This window comes from Panulirus ornatus, chromosome 37, assembly GCF_036320965.1.
Source record: "Panulirus ornatus isolate Po-2019 chromosome 37, ASM3632096v1, whole genome shotgun sequence".
Classification (NCBI taxonomy): domain Eukaryota; kingdom Metazoa; phylum Arthropoda; class Malacostraca; order Decapoda; family Palinuridae; genus Panulirus; species Panulirus ornatus.
In genome coordinates this window covers 20,390,745-20,408,449 of record NC_092260.1, presented here as the reverse complement: position 1 = coordinate 20,408,449, position 17,705 = coordinate 20,390,745, and the positions used below count along the sequence as shown (strand labels likewise).

The window sequence follows — 17,705 nt, the reverse complement described above, 5'->3', positions numbered from 1 at the left end:
GATTTCCTAAACATCTATCAACGCTTGTCATTATTGAATGGTAAAATACGGTTGTCAGCCCAGAATATTCATCAAGCCTTATGATTACTGTGCATCAATCATCACGAATTAGGCGAATGAAGGAAATCACGATCCTAAATTCTAGGTCATCACATTAAGTGTTCTTTAGACTCGCTCCAAAAACTGGCGTTTTCGAACTCATATGGAGTCGTATGTTCACTTTATTGTAAGATTATAGTTTTGAAGGGAAGCCATGTGGAATGAGATATTGATTCCCCATATTTGCAACCATGACACGTCTATGAGGCATTTGGGGGACTAATTACATTTATCTCTTTGACTACTAGTGTGTGTGTGTGTGTGTGTGTGTGTGTGTGTGTGTGTGTGTGTGTGTGTGTGTGTGTGTGTGTGTGTGAATATGAGCGTTTTCCACACAAAGATAATGATATATTCGCATTTCAATCTTCTGACTGTGCCTAATAATGACGCATTGGTGAAAAATTAAAATAAATCTCATAAAACGTTTGGAATTACATTCAGTGATAAATCACTTGCCCTGTGGAAGCAATACAATAGAAACCAATTACAATTCAAGCCAAACAGGCCTAACGAGGCACTGGAGAATACAACTATTGTCCACACGGTTTTTTTCAGGAGAGAAAAAAAAAGAAAATCTTTAAAATTTTCGAATTACTGGTAGGGGAAAAAAAAAAAAGAGTCATCCATACGATATTATGCAATATTAAACCCTATTTGGTGTTTATAGAAAATTCAGCGTCGGGGAATACTAACCAATAAGTTATGATTGGAACCTAACCACAAGGCAAGGATGAAGCTTCCGAAAGGTTTGCTGGGCAACTCATTAACATAACTTGCGGCTGGGCGAGATAGACACACTCGCTGAGAACACGCAGCTCTCCCAGAGACCGATAAATGCGAGGCTGAGAGGCACCCTGTGTCGAGGTTATCTCCTGGGGGTTGGTGGTGGTGGTAGTGGTGGTAGAAGAAGTGGTAGGGAGGGAGATCGTAGTAAGTGTGGTAGGGAGGGAGATCGTAGTAAGTGTGGTACGGAGGGAGATCGTAGTAAGTGTGGTAGGGAGGGAGATCGTAGTAAGTGTGGTAGGGAGGGAGATCGTAGTAAGTGTGGTAGGGAGGGAGATCGTAGTAAGTGTGGTAGGGAGGGAGATCGTAGTAAGTGTGGTAGCGTTCGTGGTGGAGGAGGAAGTGTTGGGTCGAGACGATGGTGATGATCGTGATAGTGAGGGGGTCTGAGTGTCATGGTGAGCGTGGGAGACTTCTCTTGCTTTTGTTTTAGCCAGGTATCCATTTCATCAACCAACCCCTGGGCATGGATGAACAGTTGGGTTGACTGTGGACCGACTGCCACAACTGGGATTTGAACCTTTACACTCGACCCTGAGCGGCCCCTGAATGCGTCACGGTCAGAAACGCTAACCGCTACACCACAGGGGTAGATATGTTTCAAGTGGTAAGGGGGTTACAGTGGTGGTGAGGTTGATAGTGGTGGTGGTGATGATGGTGGTGTAGTGGAGATGCTGAGATGTGGCTTTCGGTGGAGGTGATGCCGTAGTGAGCCGGAGAGTGACAAGATCGCCAGAGCCATAAGGTGAGAGAGAAAGAGAGGAGAGTGGGTACGGGTATGCAGAAACAAGCACTAGTAAAGGAACGTATGCGAGGCCGTCCAAACATCTCTGAATCGACAGGAACATGATAAAGTAGAGCAAAGACTAAAACACGACTACGCGTCACAGAGGCCATCTACAACCACGACACCAGACTCGTCATCAAACTGAACTACAAACTACAGACAGAATACTACAACTCTCCCTCGTCACAACGAGCATAACCCACAAGAACCATATACTTGGAGGCCTGCAACGAAAAGAGACCCCCTACCACACCACCTTCATCCCGGCTGACCCCTATCCCACGTCACCATCAGGCAAAAAGGAACCAATCTACGTCTCCACACTCCACTATGGACGCATTCTCGCCTCGTGCGTCTACTCACTGTCACTATGACATCTGCGTTCGTCCTTGACTATATTCATTCCTTGATACATTGCGTTGCAACCTTACGTCACACTGTGGCATGACTTACTGGCTCAAGATTCGGGGTACAAGTGGAGACGTACCGGAACATCATTAATAAACATGGATAACGACACCGGAAATTCAATTTACAATCTTTCTGTGCCTGCGAGAACTTCAGCAGAGTAAAACACGCTACGGGTCTTTGACTGGGACATGATGGACCCCTTTGGAGTGAGACGTTCTTAGACGAAATTTTACTCCTTTCCGTCCACTGACGAAGGTACAACCTCGCCACATAAGGTGACTTTTCACTCGTGGCGTACCCACGCGTAAGCGTTGTCCAGACCGAGAACATGGCAATAGGGGATAGGGGATAGGGGAGAAAGAATACTTCCCACGTATTCCCTGCGTGTCGTAGAAGGCGACTAAAAGGGGAGGGAGCGGGGGGCTGGAAATCCTCCCCTCTCGTTTTTTTTTTAATTTTCCAAAAGAGGGAACAGAGAATTGGGCCAGGTGAGGGTATTCCCTCAAAGGCCCAGTCCTCTGTTCTTACCGCTACCTCGCTAATGCGGGAAATGGCGAATAGTTTGAAAGAAAAAGAAAAAAAATATATATATATATATATATATATATATATATATATATATATATATATATATATATATATATATATACACGTGTGTGTGTGTGTGTGTGTGTATGTGTGTATGTCGTACACATCAGTTAAACATAATATTCACTTTTTAATTTTGAAACTTTAATGAGGTAGATGACGTTCACATTAGCATTTTATTAAGCAGAAACTTTTTACATGTGATAATTTTTTGCAGATGTAGTAATTATACCGTTAAAATACGTTAACGGGTACATGAAATTTGTTGCAAATTAGGAAGTTATTTATGTACTTTTTGTGGTAATTACTACCATGTGAATATGTCATACCAAAAACAAAACAAAAAATATCGAAGCTGTGATAGTGTTCTGCTTGTTGCCAATTACAATAGCAATTTTAGGTACACTGACCTGGTTTCTGGCACTTTTAGGATATTTCAACTATTCTCTTTTGATCTCTCTTCACTTTTTATGACAGTTTATCTATCTTCTTTCTATCTCACGAGCTCCTACATTTTGATTATGATCACTATTTCTCATGCATCTTGAAAGTTGGATCTGGTTTCTCCTCACGTGCATTTCTCTTTACGTATGTGAGGTGGTATTTTCATCTTCCTTTCCTAAGAGTATTCCATTGTGTACTTTATTCAGGTTACCTTCACTTTCATTTTTGGTCATCTTCCTTACCAGTTTGTTTTTGGGATATGTATCTAGCTAGTCAATATCAGGACTTGTTATTTGCCAGTCGTTTCACTTTGGTTTCACAACCAGTCCATCAGTCCTACCAGGATATTACCAGTCTACCAGTCCTACCAAGACATTACCAGTCTACCAGTCCTACCAAGACATTACCAGTCTACCAGTCCTACCAGGATATTACCAGTCCTATCAGAACTTTACTAGTCTACCAGTCCTATCAGGACGTTACCAGTCTACCAGTCCTATCAGGACGTTACCAGTCTACCAGTCCTATCAGGACGTTACCAGTCTACCAGTCCTATCAGGACGTTACCAGTCTACCAGTCCTATCAGGACGTTACCAGTCTACCAGTCCTATCAGGACGTCACCAGTCTACCAGTCCTATCGGGAATTTTGAAGGCATTTCCTTATATTTCACACACCTCTTTGTTTTGCGGTTTTGTTCTTCCTGTCGTATTTTGAACTTTTTTTTTCTAGCCATTATCAATTTTCCCGCTAACTTACTGTCTCTCCAAAAAAACTTTTTTTTGAAGTACTTTACATCTAGTAATTCCTTATTGTTTAATACTTTATTACTTATTGCTTTTCGTCACACTTTGTAGTTACTAATACTTCTTACACACCATCATTGCCTCATACCTTCTTCCATGTACTTCATTCTAGTTTACCAACTGGTTTCTTAGATGTAGATAATTGGCTTCCAATTTCTGGCGATTCTCGCAATTCGGTACTTCCTGTGTGTTCCTGTGTTCATTAAACACTTCCTTAATTGCTCCTTATAATTCATTATGATGCTAGATTATCCTTACTTTTCATTCAGGTTAATCATCCATACGAACACCTTAGCAAGCTTCTTCGCCTCTAAATACCCCTTTTTCTCTCTTCACGAACCTCTTCAACCCTCTCGAGTATGACTGTAAGTTCCCAAGACATTGACTGGACGAGGGACCAATTAAAAGTTAACTTTGCACCTTTCCGTAATGGTAATGCGGGCCCGAAAGTAGAACTGATAATCACAAAGGAGTCTAGAATTTCCGCAACAATCTCTCTCTCTCTCTCTCTCTCTCTCTCTCTCTCTCTCTCTCTCTCTCTCTCTCTCTCTCTCTCTCTCTCTCTCTCTCTCTCGCCGCCTCAAAAAGCTTCCTAGAGAGCGTCAGAGATTCTTTTCCAGTGTGTCTTCTCTCCTTCTAATTAGTCAGCAAACTTGGTGGCGTGCGTCAGTTCGAGTGCCACTCTTCCCTTTTTACAGTTCCAAGCAGCCAGTCAGTTCGGTGTCAATTAGAGGCCACTAGTTAACTCCTGCTAATGCACAACTGCCTACCGGAAACCCTTCGTAATTCGCTCACTTTAGTCCCCCCTTCTCTTTGGAATCTGGGCCACTGGGTTGCATCCCAGTTGGGCCAACTCTGGACCAAAAGGCTGCTATAGAATTAATTTGCTCCCTCGTAAAGGTCATCACACTAAATAAAGCGAGGGATTACAGATTACTTAACGTGCGCGTCCCTCATCGCTAACGAGGCGGGTGTTTCGCAAGCCATGTGTGACATGCAGAACTCGAAAGCCAAACTAAGAGTTGACTGTGTGATGTTCACAGGAGGATGGATATTATACACGAACGGAAGGAAATGCCACGCAAAGATGTATTCGCGCATCAACAGATCACCGAGTCTTGTCGGGGTAAAATGTGAGGAAAGTTAACTTAGGACTTTTAATGGGCCATGTAGAACACTTTGTGGACACCCGTGATGAAATGACACAGATATGTGGCAACAGTTGAAAACGATTCGATTAAAAGATCGAAGTTTGTAAAGGGAATGACTACAAAGCAAAGCTGCAAAAAAGTTGCAGAGGAAAACAAAAGCAACACAAGGCGGTATAAAGGGAAGCTAAACGAAAGCCAGTGTGTATTTGATACTAAAGAGAGGGATATATATATATATATATATATATATATATATATATATATATATATATATATATATATATATATTCGTCAGAGCATTTTCAAGATATACATACAAGGCAAAAATGCGATACACATATTGTAAAGGACTAGGATAACCTATGAATACAATAAATCCATGTTTCTTGCACAGAAGACTTAAAACAAGATATGCATGATAGAAAAAAAAAACGAAGACAAACAAAATTAACGCAAAAAATATTCTCGAAAAACCAAGGTAACTTATTACGGAAAACGTGCGGGAGCAGAGATCTATACATTTTGCCTGCCGATGGCAGCGCGCGGATAAACAAGAGGAGAGGGTCACTCACTCAGGTGGGCTTTCAGGAACAGTGGGTAGAAAGAAGATCAGGTAGACCCGGGGCGCACCTTACCCAGTGTGTGTGTGATCAGGAGGAAACTGAGAGAAGAGAGAGAGAGAGAGAGAGAGAGAGAGAGAGAGAGAGAGAGAGAGAGAGAGAGAGAGAGAGAGAGAGAGAGAGAGAGAGAGAGAGAGAGAGAGTCATTTCTTTGTGTGTGTGTGTGTGTGTGTGTGTGTGTGTGTGTGTGTGTGTGTGTGCACAAAGTGATACGCACTTGTTGGAGTCACTGCATGTTCCGTGCCCCAGTTATATATATTCATGATGTTGGATCACACTGTTTCCTCGTTCACTTCGGAAGGAGGGAATGTCTCAGGAATGGATGAATGGGAGGCACCGTAATAAACCAATCCCTCTACTTGGCCATCACTCTTTCTCCTTCGTCTTTAGGTTGAGGGAGGAAAAGTAGAAGAGACTGACCTTTTTCTTTTCGAGAATATTCCTATAAAGGTTTAGTCAATCCTTCGGTCAGGTTTTGAAGTAACGGATGGATGGAAAACGCGTGACAGACGGATAGAAAGTGTGTGACAGATGGATCGAAAGCGCGCGAGAGACGGATGGAAAACGCGTGACAGACGGATAGCAACCGCGTGACAGACGGATGGAAAGCGCGTGACAGACGGATGGAAACTGCGTGTCAGACTTACAGAAAGCGCATGGTAGACGCTTGCAGAGTGAATGATGAGTGGAAACACAGATGCAGAAGGAGCCATACATACCCTCCTCCTCCTCCGAATCCACCCTCCCAGTACTGGAGATAATTAAGAACACCATCATTATAGTCCCCGACATTGGATACCGAGTCTTTAGTCTTCATGAGTCATCTTTAACCGAACATCGAAGCCTTATGGGACAGGTTTCCACTTCAGCTGTTAAAGAGGTCTTATATAAGTCCTATTTGTGTGCCGTAACAGTGAGGCACCAGCGGAGAGAGGAGGATATAAAGCACCACTGGAGAAAGTATGGCAGTAAATGAGATATCATAGAAACAATTAAAGAACACAAAACATTTCTAAACGCTGTTATGTTAAGGACGCCAAAAGAAATATGCACATTTTCTAACATGGAAATTAGTTCGTAACATAATACATACCATTTATGAAATATGAGCTTAACTACCTCACTGTTCTGCTAAGCAGACATGTACTCATTATCCGTCTAACGTACGCATAATAAATGTTACGATCTATTAATCATTTCATAACTTAGTTAGCAGAGATGTCCAAAATCTACTTTCTATGTTCTGTCATCAAACTATCACACAACCTTTTTCTTGGGCAGCCTAGAACAAGATGTCCTCGAACCCCATATTTATCATTTGTTCGTGACGAGCAGGACCTCACACACAACAAGACATACTTAGGGAACATGGTATCACAACGATCAAACTGATCATTCTAACCGTTGCTTTCATTCTGCTTAATCCTGCTAAGTTCTATCATGAGACAACAGAAACGCAAGAGATGAAGGAAATGCACTTGGCCCTACTGATATCACAACGTTATATCAGCCAAATCATTTCAGAGGACTTAAGTGTTCCAAGCGAAGAATATGCATTAACTACCACCATCACAAAGGAAAACTGACCGTAATGATGGCAAATTTTTCCCTCCCCCAACACAAAACTAAACATGGAGGCGGGGCATCCCCTTGTAATCGATGAAAAAAACAAAAACAAAAACAAATGACGGGCCCCCATGAAAACGTCCCTCCACCTCCTCCTCCCACCTCCCCATATTCTCGCATTGCCACAAATTTCCAAATCCACCCATTTGCAGGAGACGGTCCAGGCCCTGGACTGGCTGCTGGTACAGACTCGGGGCTCCCTATTGATCGCCTCTCAACGCCCGACGAGCTGCCTTGCTTTCCCGGTAACCACAGCTACATACAAAACTCCTTGTCCCGCATCCCCAGAGGGACTGCTGCTGCTGCTGCTGCTGCTGAAACACCTCCTCCTCCTCCTCCTCCTCTCCTCTCTTTTTTCCCTCATCCTTTTTCCCTTCTCTCTTCTGTCTTCACGTGCATCTGTTCTCTCTACTTTATATTACTCTGATATGCGGATTATCACTGTTTTCTGTTATCCTGTCTCGACTTTTTGTGTCCCATCTTTCTTTTCCTTTTTTTCTTTTTCTATTTTCCCCGTGATTACTATTGAGGTCGTCTAGCAGGTTCTTGTGTCTAGCGTTTCGGTAAATGGGGTCGTTTTGGTTTCACTGGTTCAGGGTATAAACAGAAGGCTGCTGCTGCTGCTGCTACAGCTGCTGCCAGAGCTGCTTCTTGGTTATTGCTGACGCCGTTCCTGCCGCTGCTGCTGTTTCAGGTGGTGATGTTATTGCCACTGCACTGGCGTCTCGTTTGTGTGTACGTCCGTCTTATTTACAGTACATATGCCTTCTCTCTCTCTCTCTCTCTCTCTCTCTCTCTCTCTCTCTCTCTCTCTCTCTCTCTCTCTCTCTCTCCAAGTGCAATTTTGTTCATTCTCTTCTATCCTCTCATGTTTTGCTTTCATCAAAGTGGGGATTCTTTTTTTAAATGTTCTTCGCATTTTCTTTTAACTATATTGTTTTTTTTTTTCAATCCACATCTTTCTTCTTGCCACGTTCCATTCCATTTCATCTTCATCACACTTTGTCCCCTGCATTTGTTATTTCCTGAGGTGATTTTCTCTCGATTGTCTTTAAAGAAAAAAATAATGACTTTTACTGCCATGCACATATTTTGTTTCATATTTTATTCCACGAGTCTTTGAGATTCATGGAGAGAGTTTTCATTGAAATTCCAAAACGTACTTTAAGGTCACAGTACAAACTATATCAGGAACACCTTAGGTCTTATGATGACGTATTTCTTCTGTTGGGTTCAGGTCAAAGAATCACGTCATGTTATGCCATCATACCCTAAGGTCGTACAGTCGTGCTCAGAGAGAGACCCGTTCGTTGTACTCAGTAGGTTAAATTGTCATGATTTCCTTCGTCTTTTGGACCGACTCTCTCTCTCTCTCTCTCTCTCTCTCTCTCTCTCTCTCTCTCTCTCTCTCTCTCTCTCTCTCTCTCCTTCTCCAGTATCACATCATTTCTCCACGCTTGGACACTGTACCTCTCATCTGTTTGACTCGCAGGATGAAACACCATCATGATAGTTTACTTTGTTTTATTCTTTTCTTTTATATTTTGCTTTAAAACAGTGATATTCGTTTCCCTGGCGCTATTTTCTCTCGCATGGCTACCGTCCCGACTGGTGTTGCGACAGCTATACTGCTTTGATATCTGCTTTTAAAAAGAAAAGAAGATCATATCGCACCTATTGACGATTTCAAATATTCGTTCCTTGCCAATTTTCCATCAATTACCTCTCTCTCCTGTGATCGTTTTCAGAGCTATTTTCCTTTCTTTCATCATCGACAATAAAGAAAAAAAGAACTCCAAAGTGTGCTGTTACGAATATTTATGAATGACACATCCACACCACAGAAATGTTAATAAAATCACCGTAGACTGAGATCCCCGAGAGAGCTGGTAATTGAACACGAGATGGCACTTTAGTAGTAATGTCTAGTCACCTGAAAAAAATTTCGAAATTTCAAAATACGAAAATAAGAATGATCAGCCACCTAACATTAAAAGACATATCATTCATATTATACATATCCATCTGAATGCACTTATACACTGACACACACACACACACACACACACACACACATACACACACACACACACACACATACACACACACACACACACACACGATCACTGTAAGGAATGGCACACACAAGAGAAAGGGATTTGACATTCGTCACTATGATCTTCATCTTCCACATACCACGACCTCACTTTCATCGAAAATAGGTCACTCGGGTCACATTACTCATTCATCTCTACCGAATACGGTCAGTCAGTCATCATTACAGATTACGGTTCTCCTGGAATAAGAAGAGGCTATCATAATCACAACGATCTTTCAGTTAATATAAAAAAAAAGACAAAGACAATTACTTTTCCATAGAAAAAAAAGAGTCGATCAATCAACATCACAGCTTTATCCCCTCTCTCTCTTTTTTTTTTTTCCGTCAATAAAGTAACTATTACTCAGTCAAACCGATCATCCTCAACTGGGCATGTTATTCTCGCTCCCTGATTGTTCATCAGTCACGGGTCTATTGGCAATATGGAAAATATTTCCACTGCAGATAAAACGTAGACCGTAGAGTGACAACCTCCCTTGTATCAAGCTCGGTAGGCACACACATCTGTACGCGATGGAAAGTTAAAAGTGAAACTGCTTTGTTTCAGGCTTTAGTGTTTTGTGCTTGTGTGGGTATGTGTGTGTGTGTGTGTGTGTGTGTGTGTGTGTGGTGTGTGTGTGTGTGTGTGTGTGGGTATATCCACCAAAACACACAAGAGCATCCGATACACGATTTCGCTGCATTTCAAACATGTAGGAAGAGTTAATAGAGAAGGTGCATAGGAAGGTTGCTAAGGTGATAAGACAATCTAGAGTGCTGAGTTACTGGAAAAGGCTATAGAGGCCTTGAATTTTCCAATCATGAGAGAGAGAGAGAGAGAGAGAGAGAGAGAGAGAGAGAGAGAGAGAGAGAGAGAGAGAGAGAGAGAGAGAGAGAGAGAGAGAGAGAGAGAGAAAGGCGACGGGGTTGACTTGATCAGAACTTTTAACTTTTTAAACCAACATGATAATGTAGACCGTAAACACTTCTCCGATAGACCGTAAACACTTCTCCGAAAGAATTTGGCACAGGACAGCCAGAGGATATGTCAAGAAACTAAGCAAGACACTCGTTCAAGACGATGTGAGGAAGTACTTTTATGGTGTAAGAGTGGGGGATGAACGGAATGAAATGACTTGAGGACACGGTTAATACATCAATGTAAGATATCGTACCGGAGTAAAGAATCCTCAAGAGATGGGAGCCCTACAAACGTAAAATTCCCTCCCCATACAGTACAAATAGATCACCTACACACCTACACACACACACACACACACACACACACACACACACACACACACACACACACACACACACACACACACACACCAGAACATTTTTACTCAATGTGAAATCAAAAAGCTTCATCATCTCCTAACGGGCCTTGCGGCTGGGAGAGAGGCAGGTAATTCCATAAGGTAATGAAGAGAAGCTCTTTAATTCATGATAAGTATGATTAGGCTATCATCATCATCATCATCAGTAATGGAAAGGGAACTCTCTTTTCCCCTTCCCTCCCTCCCTCATATGGTTGTCTCTTGGGTAATCAAGAGAAGCGTCACCCTCCTCTTGGCTCAGGTCTTGGGGCTGCTCTGACGAAGACGACGGTGAGGGTGTTTGGTAAACCTCTGCCGAGGGCAGTTGTGATGCCAATATGAGTGACACTGGCTGACTCTACTGACGAAAACATGGCTGACTCTACTGACGAAAACATGGCCTACTATACTGACGAAAACCTGGCCTACTTTACTGACGAAAACCTGGCCTACTTTACTGACGAAAACCTGGCCTACTTTACTGACGAAAACCTGGCCTACTTTACTGGCGAAAACCTGGCCTACTATACTGACGAAAACCTGGTCTACTATACTGACGAAAACCTGGTTGAAACTACTAAAAGATAATCTTGCTAACTATACTAACGATAACCAGGTTAACTATACTAAGGATAATCTGGCTAACTATAGTGATGAAAACCTGGCTAACTATACTGATGGAAACCTGACTAATCAAAACAGATTAAACTATAACAAAGGGATTATCATTATTCGCTGACGATTAATTGGGTTACTTTAACCCGCCAAATACAAATAAATGAAGTACTAATTGCTTAGGAAGACGCTGTGTGAACTGACTCAAGCCGACGTATGAAAAAAAAAAAGAAAAACAGAGTGACAGATGCTGACCGATTTTTCCTGATTGGAATATTGTTAATTATTATTCTTGTTTTCTTTTTGTTTAAACCGATTTCTTTTAACATCCTTTACACCGGTACACTCGGTACCTTCGGTACACCAGATATGTCCGGTACACTTGGCATGTACATCCGGTACACCAGATATAAAACCGGTACACTTTGTAAGTGGGAGCGACTGTTGGACGTTGTGAAGTGGTCCAGTGTTGATAAGGCAATGAAGTGTTCTTCACTGTCTTGGCGTAATGGCGAGTACGTGTGTTCGGCACGGATGGGGAAAAGAGAGAGAGAGAGAGAGAGAGAGAGAGAGAGAGAGAGAGAGAGAGAGAGAGAGAGAGAGAGGGAGAGAGAGAGAGAGGGAGAGAGAGAGAGAGAGAGAGAGAGAGAGAGAGAGAGAGAGAGAGAGAGAGAGAGAGAGAGAGAGAGCTATGGTGTCTACTTCTCTGTCGGTCTATTTAACAGTTTCTTAAAAAGGCGTGATAATATGGTGTCTACTTCTCTGTCGGTCTATTTAACAGTCTCTTAAAAAGGCGTGATAAACACTATACACACTTCCATCGCGGCATTAAGTTCTGGCAACGATATACAACTGCTTGTCTTTATAGATACATTGGGAAAGGTTAGAGTTAACCCGCCTCACGCTGGTGAATGTGGCGAAGGGATATGAACTCCCATCACACCTGCCTTGCACTGGTTAATGTGGTGAGGAAGAAGTCCATCCAGCTACTGAGTGTCATGCAGCTTGGGGCTGCAGAGGCCCTTGAAAAATAGGCCTTGAAGTAATACTAAGACCCTTTCTTAAAAAGATATTCTGGGGTAATCAAGAGATAGATCCTCTCTGCAGCCAGGATGTAGCGTAAAACCTACTTACTCTGTAACCACAAGAACAATACAAATCCTAAGAACTCCACCACAGGTATACTTTCCTCACCGTATATATAGCATAGTCCAAAATATCTACTAGAATGTTATCATCCCAGCCATAATTCATAACATGACACCCAGTCCTCAACAGTGACCTACAAAATCATGGCTTTTAGGTTCCCATAACTCTACCATGACTTGTAGACATATGGTAAGTAGTACCATAGCCATTCATATCATAACTGCAAAAGGTAAGTAGTACCATAGCCATATATATATAGTATACGTAACTGCAAGAGGTACAGCCATGTCCACCACAGCAACCAGACCCATCACCAACACGTCCACCACAGCAACCAGAAGCAACACCACCACCACGTCCACCACAGCAACCAGAAGCAACACCACCACCACGTCCACCACAGCAACCAGAAGCATCACCATCACCACGTCCACCACAGCAACCAGAAGCATCACCATCACCACGTCCACCACAGCAACCAGAAGCAACACCACCACCACGTCCACCACAGCAACCAGAAGCAACACCACCACCACGTCCACCATTCCAGGACTGCCATAGTAATAACTCTAACGACATGACGACCACAATCCTCGCTGCAACTACCATGATTACCATCATCTTCACTACCATTAACAGGACCACTGCCAGCGGCACACATTATCCCACTCTTTACTTCTGTCTTAATGATGGCAGCACTGGTGCTGTACACTGTAATGGCCACATAATCATTAAATGTCCATAAAAAGTAATGCTACTTTCAAATTTCTATTCTAATTTACAAATTCACTAAAAGACTGTAAAGCCGTCATTGCGTTGCTTTTTTTCACCTCTCTCTCTCTCTCTCTCTCTCTCTCTCTCTCTCTCTCTCTCTCTCTCTCTCTCTCTCTCTCTCTCTCACGATACCTAAGATCAACTTGACTTTTTTCTCACAGTGTGGAAGAACATGACAGTGCATTGTTCATATGTACCATGCCTCTCTCTCTCTCTCTCTCTCTCTCTCTCTCTCTCTCTCTCTCTCTCTCTCTCTCTCTCTCTCTCTCTCCCTTTATCACTGGAGTGAATGTCTATCTTATGTGCATCGTCTCTTTGTACATGATACGGCCATAAACACGATTTATGACTACAGTGGAGCTCATAACTGGACGAGGAGTATAAAATGATAATTAGTAATATCAAGTGAAAGATCCATTTTACGACAAGGACCCCATCGTTAAACTTGCGTTATGGCAACACTCGAAGTGGGTAGGGGGAAGGGAGAGAGTGAGGGAGGGAGGGAAAGGGACAGAGGGTCGGGGGGGGGGGGGGGAGGAGGTTAGGAAGGGAGAGAGGGAGGGTGACAGATGGAGGGTTGTGGGGGGAGGGGGAAGGGAAGAAGGTAAGAGAAGGAAAACCGTAAGTTCTTTTCTGAGTCACTGACTCAAGTTGAAAGGGACGCCCTCGAGGGTCAAACATTCTACCCAGGGAGAGTATAGTGCTCTACACTCATGGCTGTCAGTGTACAAAGGCATCAGCAACGCATATAGTAATCTAAACGTCATTATGTCATCAAGAAGTTAGGGATCAGGATCAGCTTCGTCGCAGCTCATTGAACATCAGTTTCTACAGCAGGGTCGCAACTTGGCGTTGGTCTGCAACGTGACAATATCATCCGATCCAGAGAATTCCTTACCGCTTATGACACCTGAACGACACAAGCCACAACACTGTCTGACACCCCCTTATGACTATACTAAACCTTCAGCTTCTCCTCTCGAACGTCAAAGGCTCTAACGACAATCGCTAGCAGAAGACGAAGCCACTTACCAATGACGGTGAGGTAGATCCTCGAGTTCCTTGTCGGAGACTTCTTGAAGTCCACCCGGCAGCGATACAGGCCGTCGTCAGAGCTCCACACAGTCTTCAAGTAGAGGCCAGACTTGCCACTCCGCAGGTCAAATTTGGACCTGTTCTTGAGCACCGATAGTGGCTGATGTTTGGCTTGGGATATCCGTCGGCCACGAAGGTCGACCCTGCAGGAGAGAGAGAAGAGGTTCTTGAGGTTAGGGGTTGTTACGGGTCTTTACCAACTGCATATCATGTCATGTAAAACAAAAAGTCTTTTTTTTAGAGAATAACATTATGAATTACATTCACTGAGGAGGAAATTTGAGAACATGGCTAATTTCGTATTTCTGCATCCTAATCCTATGCATTAGCCTTCTCAATAATGGGACAAACATCATATACACAAAACAATATATAAGAAAATGAAGTCCTTAAAGATGAGCACGAGAGATTCACACCATAAAGTTCCTTAGTGAGTTCTTATGTTTTCAGTGTCCCACCTCATTCTCCCCAGGATTTCGGAAGGCTGCACTGTTGTGTGTTCGATGACTTATCCCACTAGGTCATAGCTGCGTGGTCAGTGGCTTGCTTGTCGACAAGGTTACAGCTGTGTGGTCTTAGGCATGCTTGAATGTGGCAAGTAACTGCGTTTGGCTTGTGACCTGCTTAAACCTTGGTAGCAGTCGCGGGGCTTGTGGCTTGCTTGGCTGAACTCTGGACAATGCGGTTTGAGGCGTGTTTGGTCTCGGGTGTTAGCAGCATGTACAGTGGCTCTGCTCGTCTCCGGCGGATCACAGATGCATGGGCGGTGGCCTGTTGAATCTGGGCTGTAGCTTCGTGGTTGATTGCTCCATTGTGTGATCTGTGGCTTGTCTGATTTGACGTAACATATACCAACACTGTGTAACGCGTCGCAAAGCTTGTAATACATCCAGAGGTTTACTTCATGATAATCCAACATTAAACTTTTTTGTTAATCGTAACTAAATTGTGTATGGACAGACTTCATTCCACCAACATAAAACATGAAAGAATCACATTCATAACTTCACAAAAAGTGTTTCCAGTACGGCCTGCATCCTTCAGTAACCCAGTCTGATAAGACTTTTCGTCTTTGGCATTCATATGCTCTAGACGACTCACGCGGGGAGACGGAAACACTCTCCCCAGCTAAGTTGTTAACAGCGTCACTGTCCTCATTCAGTGGACGCGTCGCTAGGGATACAAGTGGCTCCCGGTACCAAATGGTGCCATTACATCATCGTTCAACCTAAGCTGCGGCGCTCTCCCTGAAATTAACTCGGAGGGAAATTAGCTTCTGGAGCAAATAGTTCCATCAGCGTTAAATGTCGGTCTTGGCAGTGGTCGTCTGTGTGGCGAGACGGGTGACAATGGGAGACAGTTTTTGGTGACGGATCGAATCATATGTGGGTTCTTGGTCGAATAAGGAGGGTTGCCAGTGATTGACACTTGTGGTAGCTCTTTTTCGACGACACGTTTCACGTAGTAGAATCAATCGATTTTGTGGAATACCGGTTGAGTTGATAGTTGTGATACTGTTGATCGAATGGATTGTGCTGGTGTGGAGGTGTCAAGTACTCTCAGGGCACTGGTCGATGTTCCTGGCAGCGCCTGGCAGTATAGTAGAGTGGTAATGGTCGAGTATCATTATGCCACTGACTAAGAGCCTTCCCACAAATACATGAAGTCACCAACAGCAGTTCGAAGAGAACACATTCGAAATGAATTGGATACTGAGAGTTCCTCAGGCTTGGTGCTGGGTCCCATCTTTTTTCAGTTCATGAGCGGGTGAGCGCCCTACGGTTGAATGGGGGAAGGTTCTGCAATCGTTCCCATATGGGAGAGGGAGACACCGTTGGAGATTAGCTTCGATCCAACACGATCACAGTGAAAGAAATATTCAGAATCTTCGACCGTAAATTAGTTATTTTGACAAAAAAAAAAGAAAAAAAATACTGTGCAGCATATTCTAAAGGGTACATATGTGGCCTTTTCAATCCATCCTTCCATCTCGAATTTGGTCTCCACCTTCTCCTTGTCCCTTCCATTTCAGACATATACATCTTCGTCAATCTCTCCTTACAATTTTCTCCTTATGTCCAAACCATGTCAGAACACTCTCTTCAGCCCTCTCAGTCACACTCTTCTTATTACCACACCTCTCTACCACTTCACATATCAACAAACATTTCATTTCAGTCACATGCACCCTCCCTCGCATATCCTCATCTAGTCCTATGCCTCGCATCCATACAACATCGTTGGCACTACTATGCCTTTCAAACACACCCATTTTCACCCTCCCAGATAACGAACCTCCCCTTCCATACATTCCTCAATGCTCCCATAACCTTTGACCACCCTCGCCCATTCTATGACTCTTCCGCTCCCGTGGTTCCATTCACCGCCATGTCCACTCCCAGGCATCTAAAACACTCCACTTTAAATCTTCATTCAAATTCACTCCCCCGAATGACCTGTCCTTCTTGCACTGTTGAATCTTATATGACAACCTTGCCTTTATTCATTCATATTCTTGACTTCATCCTTCCCTAAACCTCCCCAAATTCAGACATCAACATCAGGGAAATAATATCCTGCACCAACTTTTCCATGAAATTAACATTCTGGAATTTCGTTTGCATTATACATATATATATATATATATATATATATATATATATATATATATATATATATATAATATTCTTTCGGGCTCGTAACAAAGTTATAAGCAAGAAGAGGTAAAAAAAAAAAAAAGCTCATAACAATTGTATCGGAAAGTGACCGACCAGGCCTGACCACGAAATCAGTTTCTGCCAACCTCCACCACCACCACCCCAGTCGAACATGGAATCTCCATTTGTGAACGCAGCAAACATTTCCTGCAACGGTAGTTCATTTCTCGATAGCCCAAACAGTGTGATATCATCAGGCCAATCCGGTAGCATTTCGTAGGTAATACACATACATCTCAAGGCTCAAGTTTACTCAAGTCGTATATAAACTAACCAAACCGGTTTTCCCCTTCGGTACAATCTAGTAAATTCCTGGTTTCTGGCTGGTCACTCGCACTGCCATGGAGAGACTGATGTGGGGCGCCTTGAAAAGGATCCTCATTTACGTGAGTCAAGAGTAAACGCGACTCGCCAAATAGCCGACAAAACCCTTGGTGAATTCCAGCAGTAACCTCGGTGTAAGTACCCAGGTAGAGAGTCTCCACTGTCTGAATAACCGAGCAGAGTCTTATGACTTAGGCTGATGTGTCTCGGCCTGATTGGCCACTTATATGTAAGCTCACGTGTGGCCGAACAGACGCATCGAAGTCCAGGGAGAGCCAGTCACCCGTTGCCAGGAGCCA

The 17,705-nt window shown here is 43.3% G+C and overlaps 1 protein-coding gene across 6 annotated transcripts in view; it reads right to left on the bottom strand.

The window, feature by feature from the left end:
* The window catches only part of LOC139760563 (kin of IRRE-like protein 1), a 422,115-nt gene that overhangs the window by 191,782 nt on the left and 212,628 nt on the right, over positions 1 to 17,705 (bottom strand). For all 6 annotated transcript variants that reach the window (XM_071683908.1, XM_071683912.1, XM_071683910.1 and 3 more), the window contains one exon: positions 14,303 to 14,508. In XM_071683908.1, coding sequence (XP_071540009.1) covers positions 14,303 to 14,508 — 206 coding nt within the window. The remainder of the gene's footprint in view (positions 1 to 14,302; positions 14,509 to 17,705) is intronic.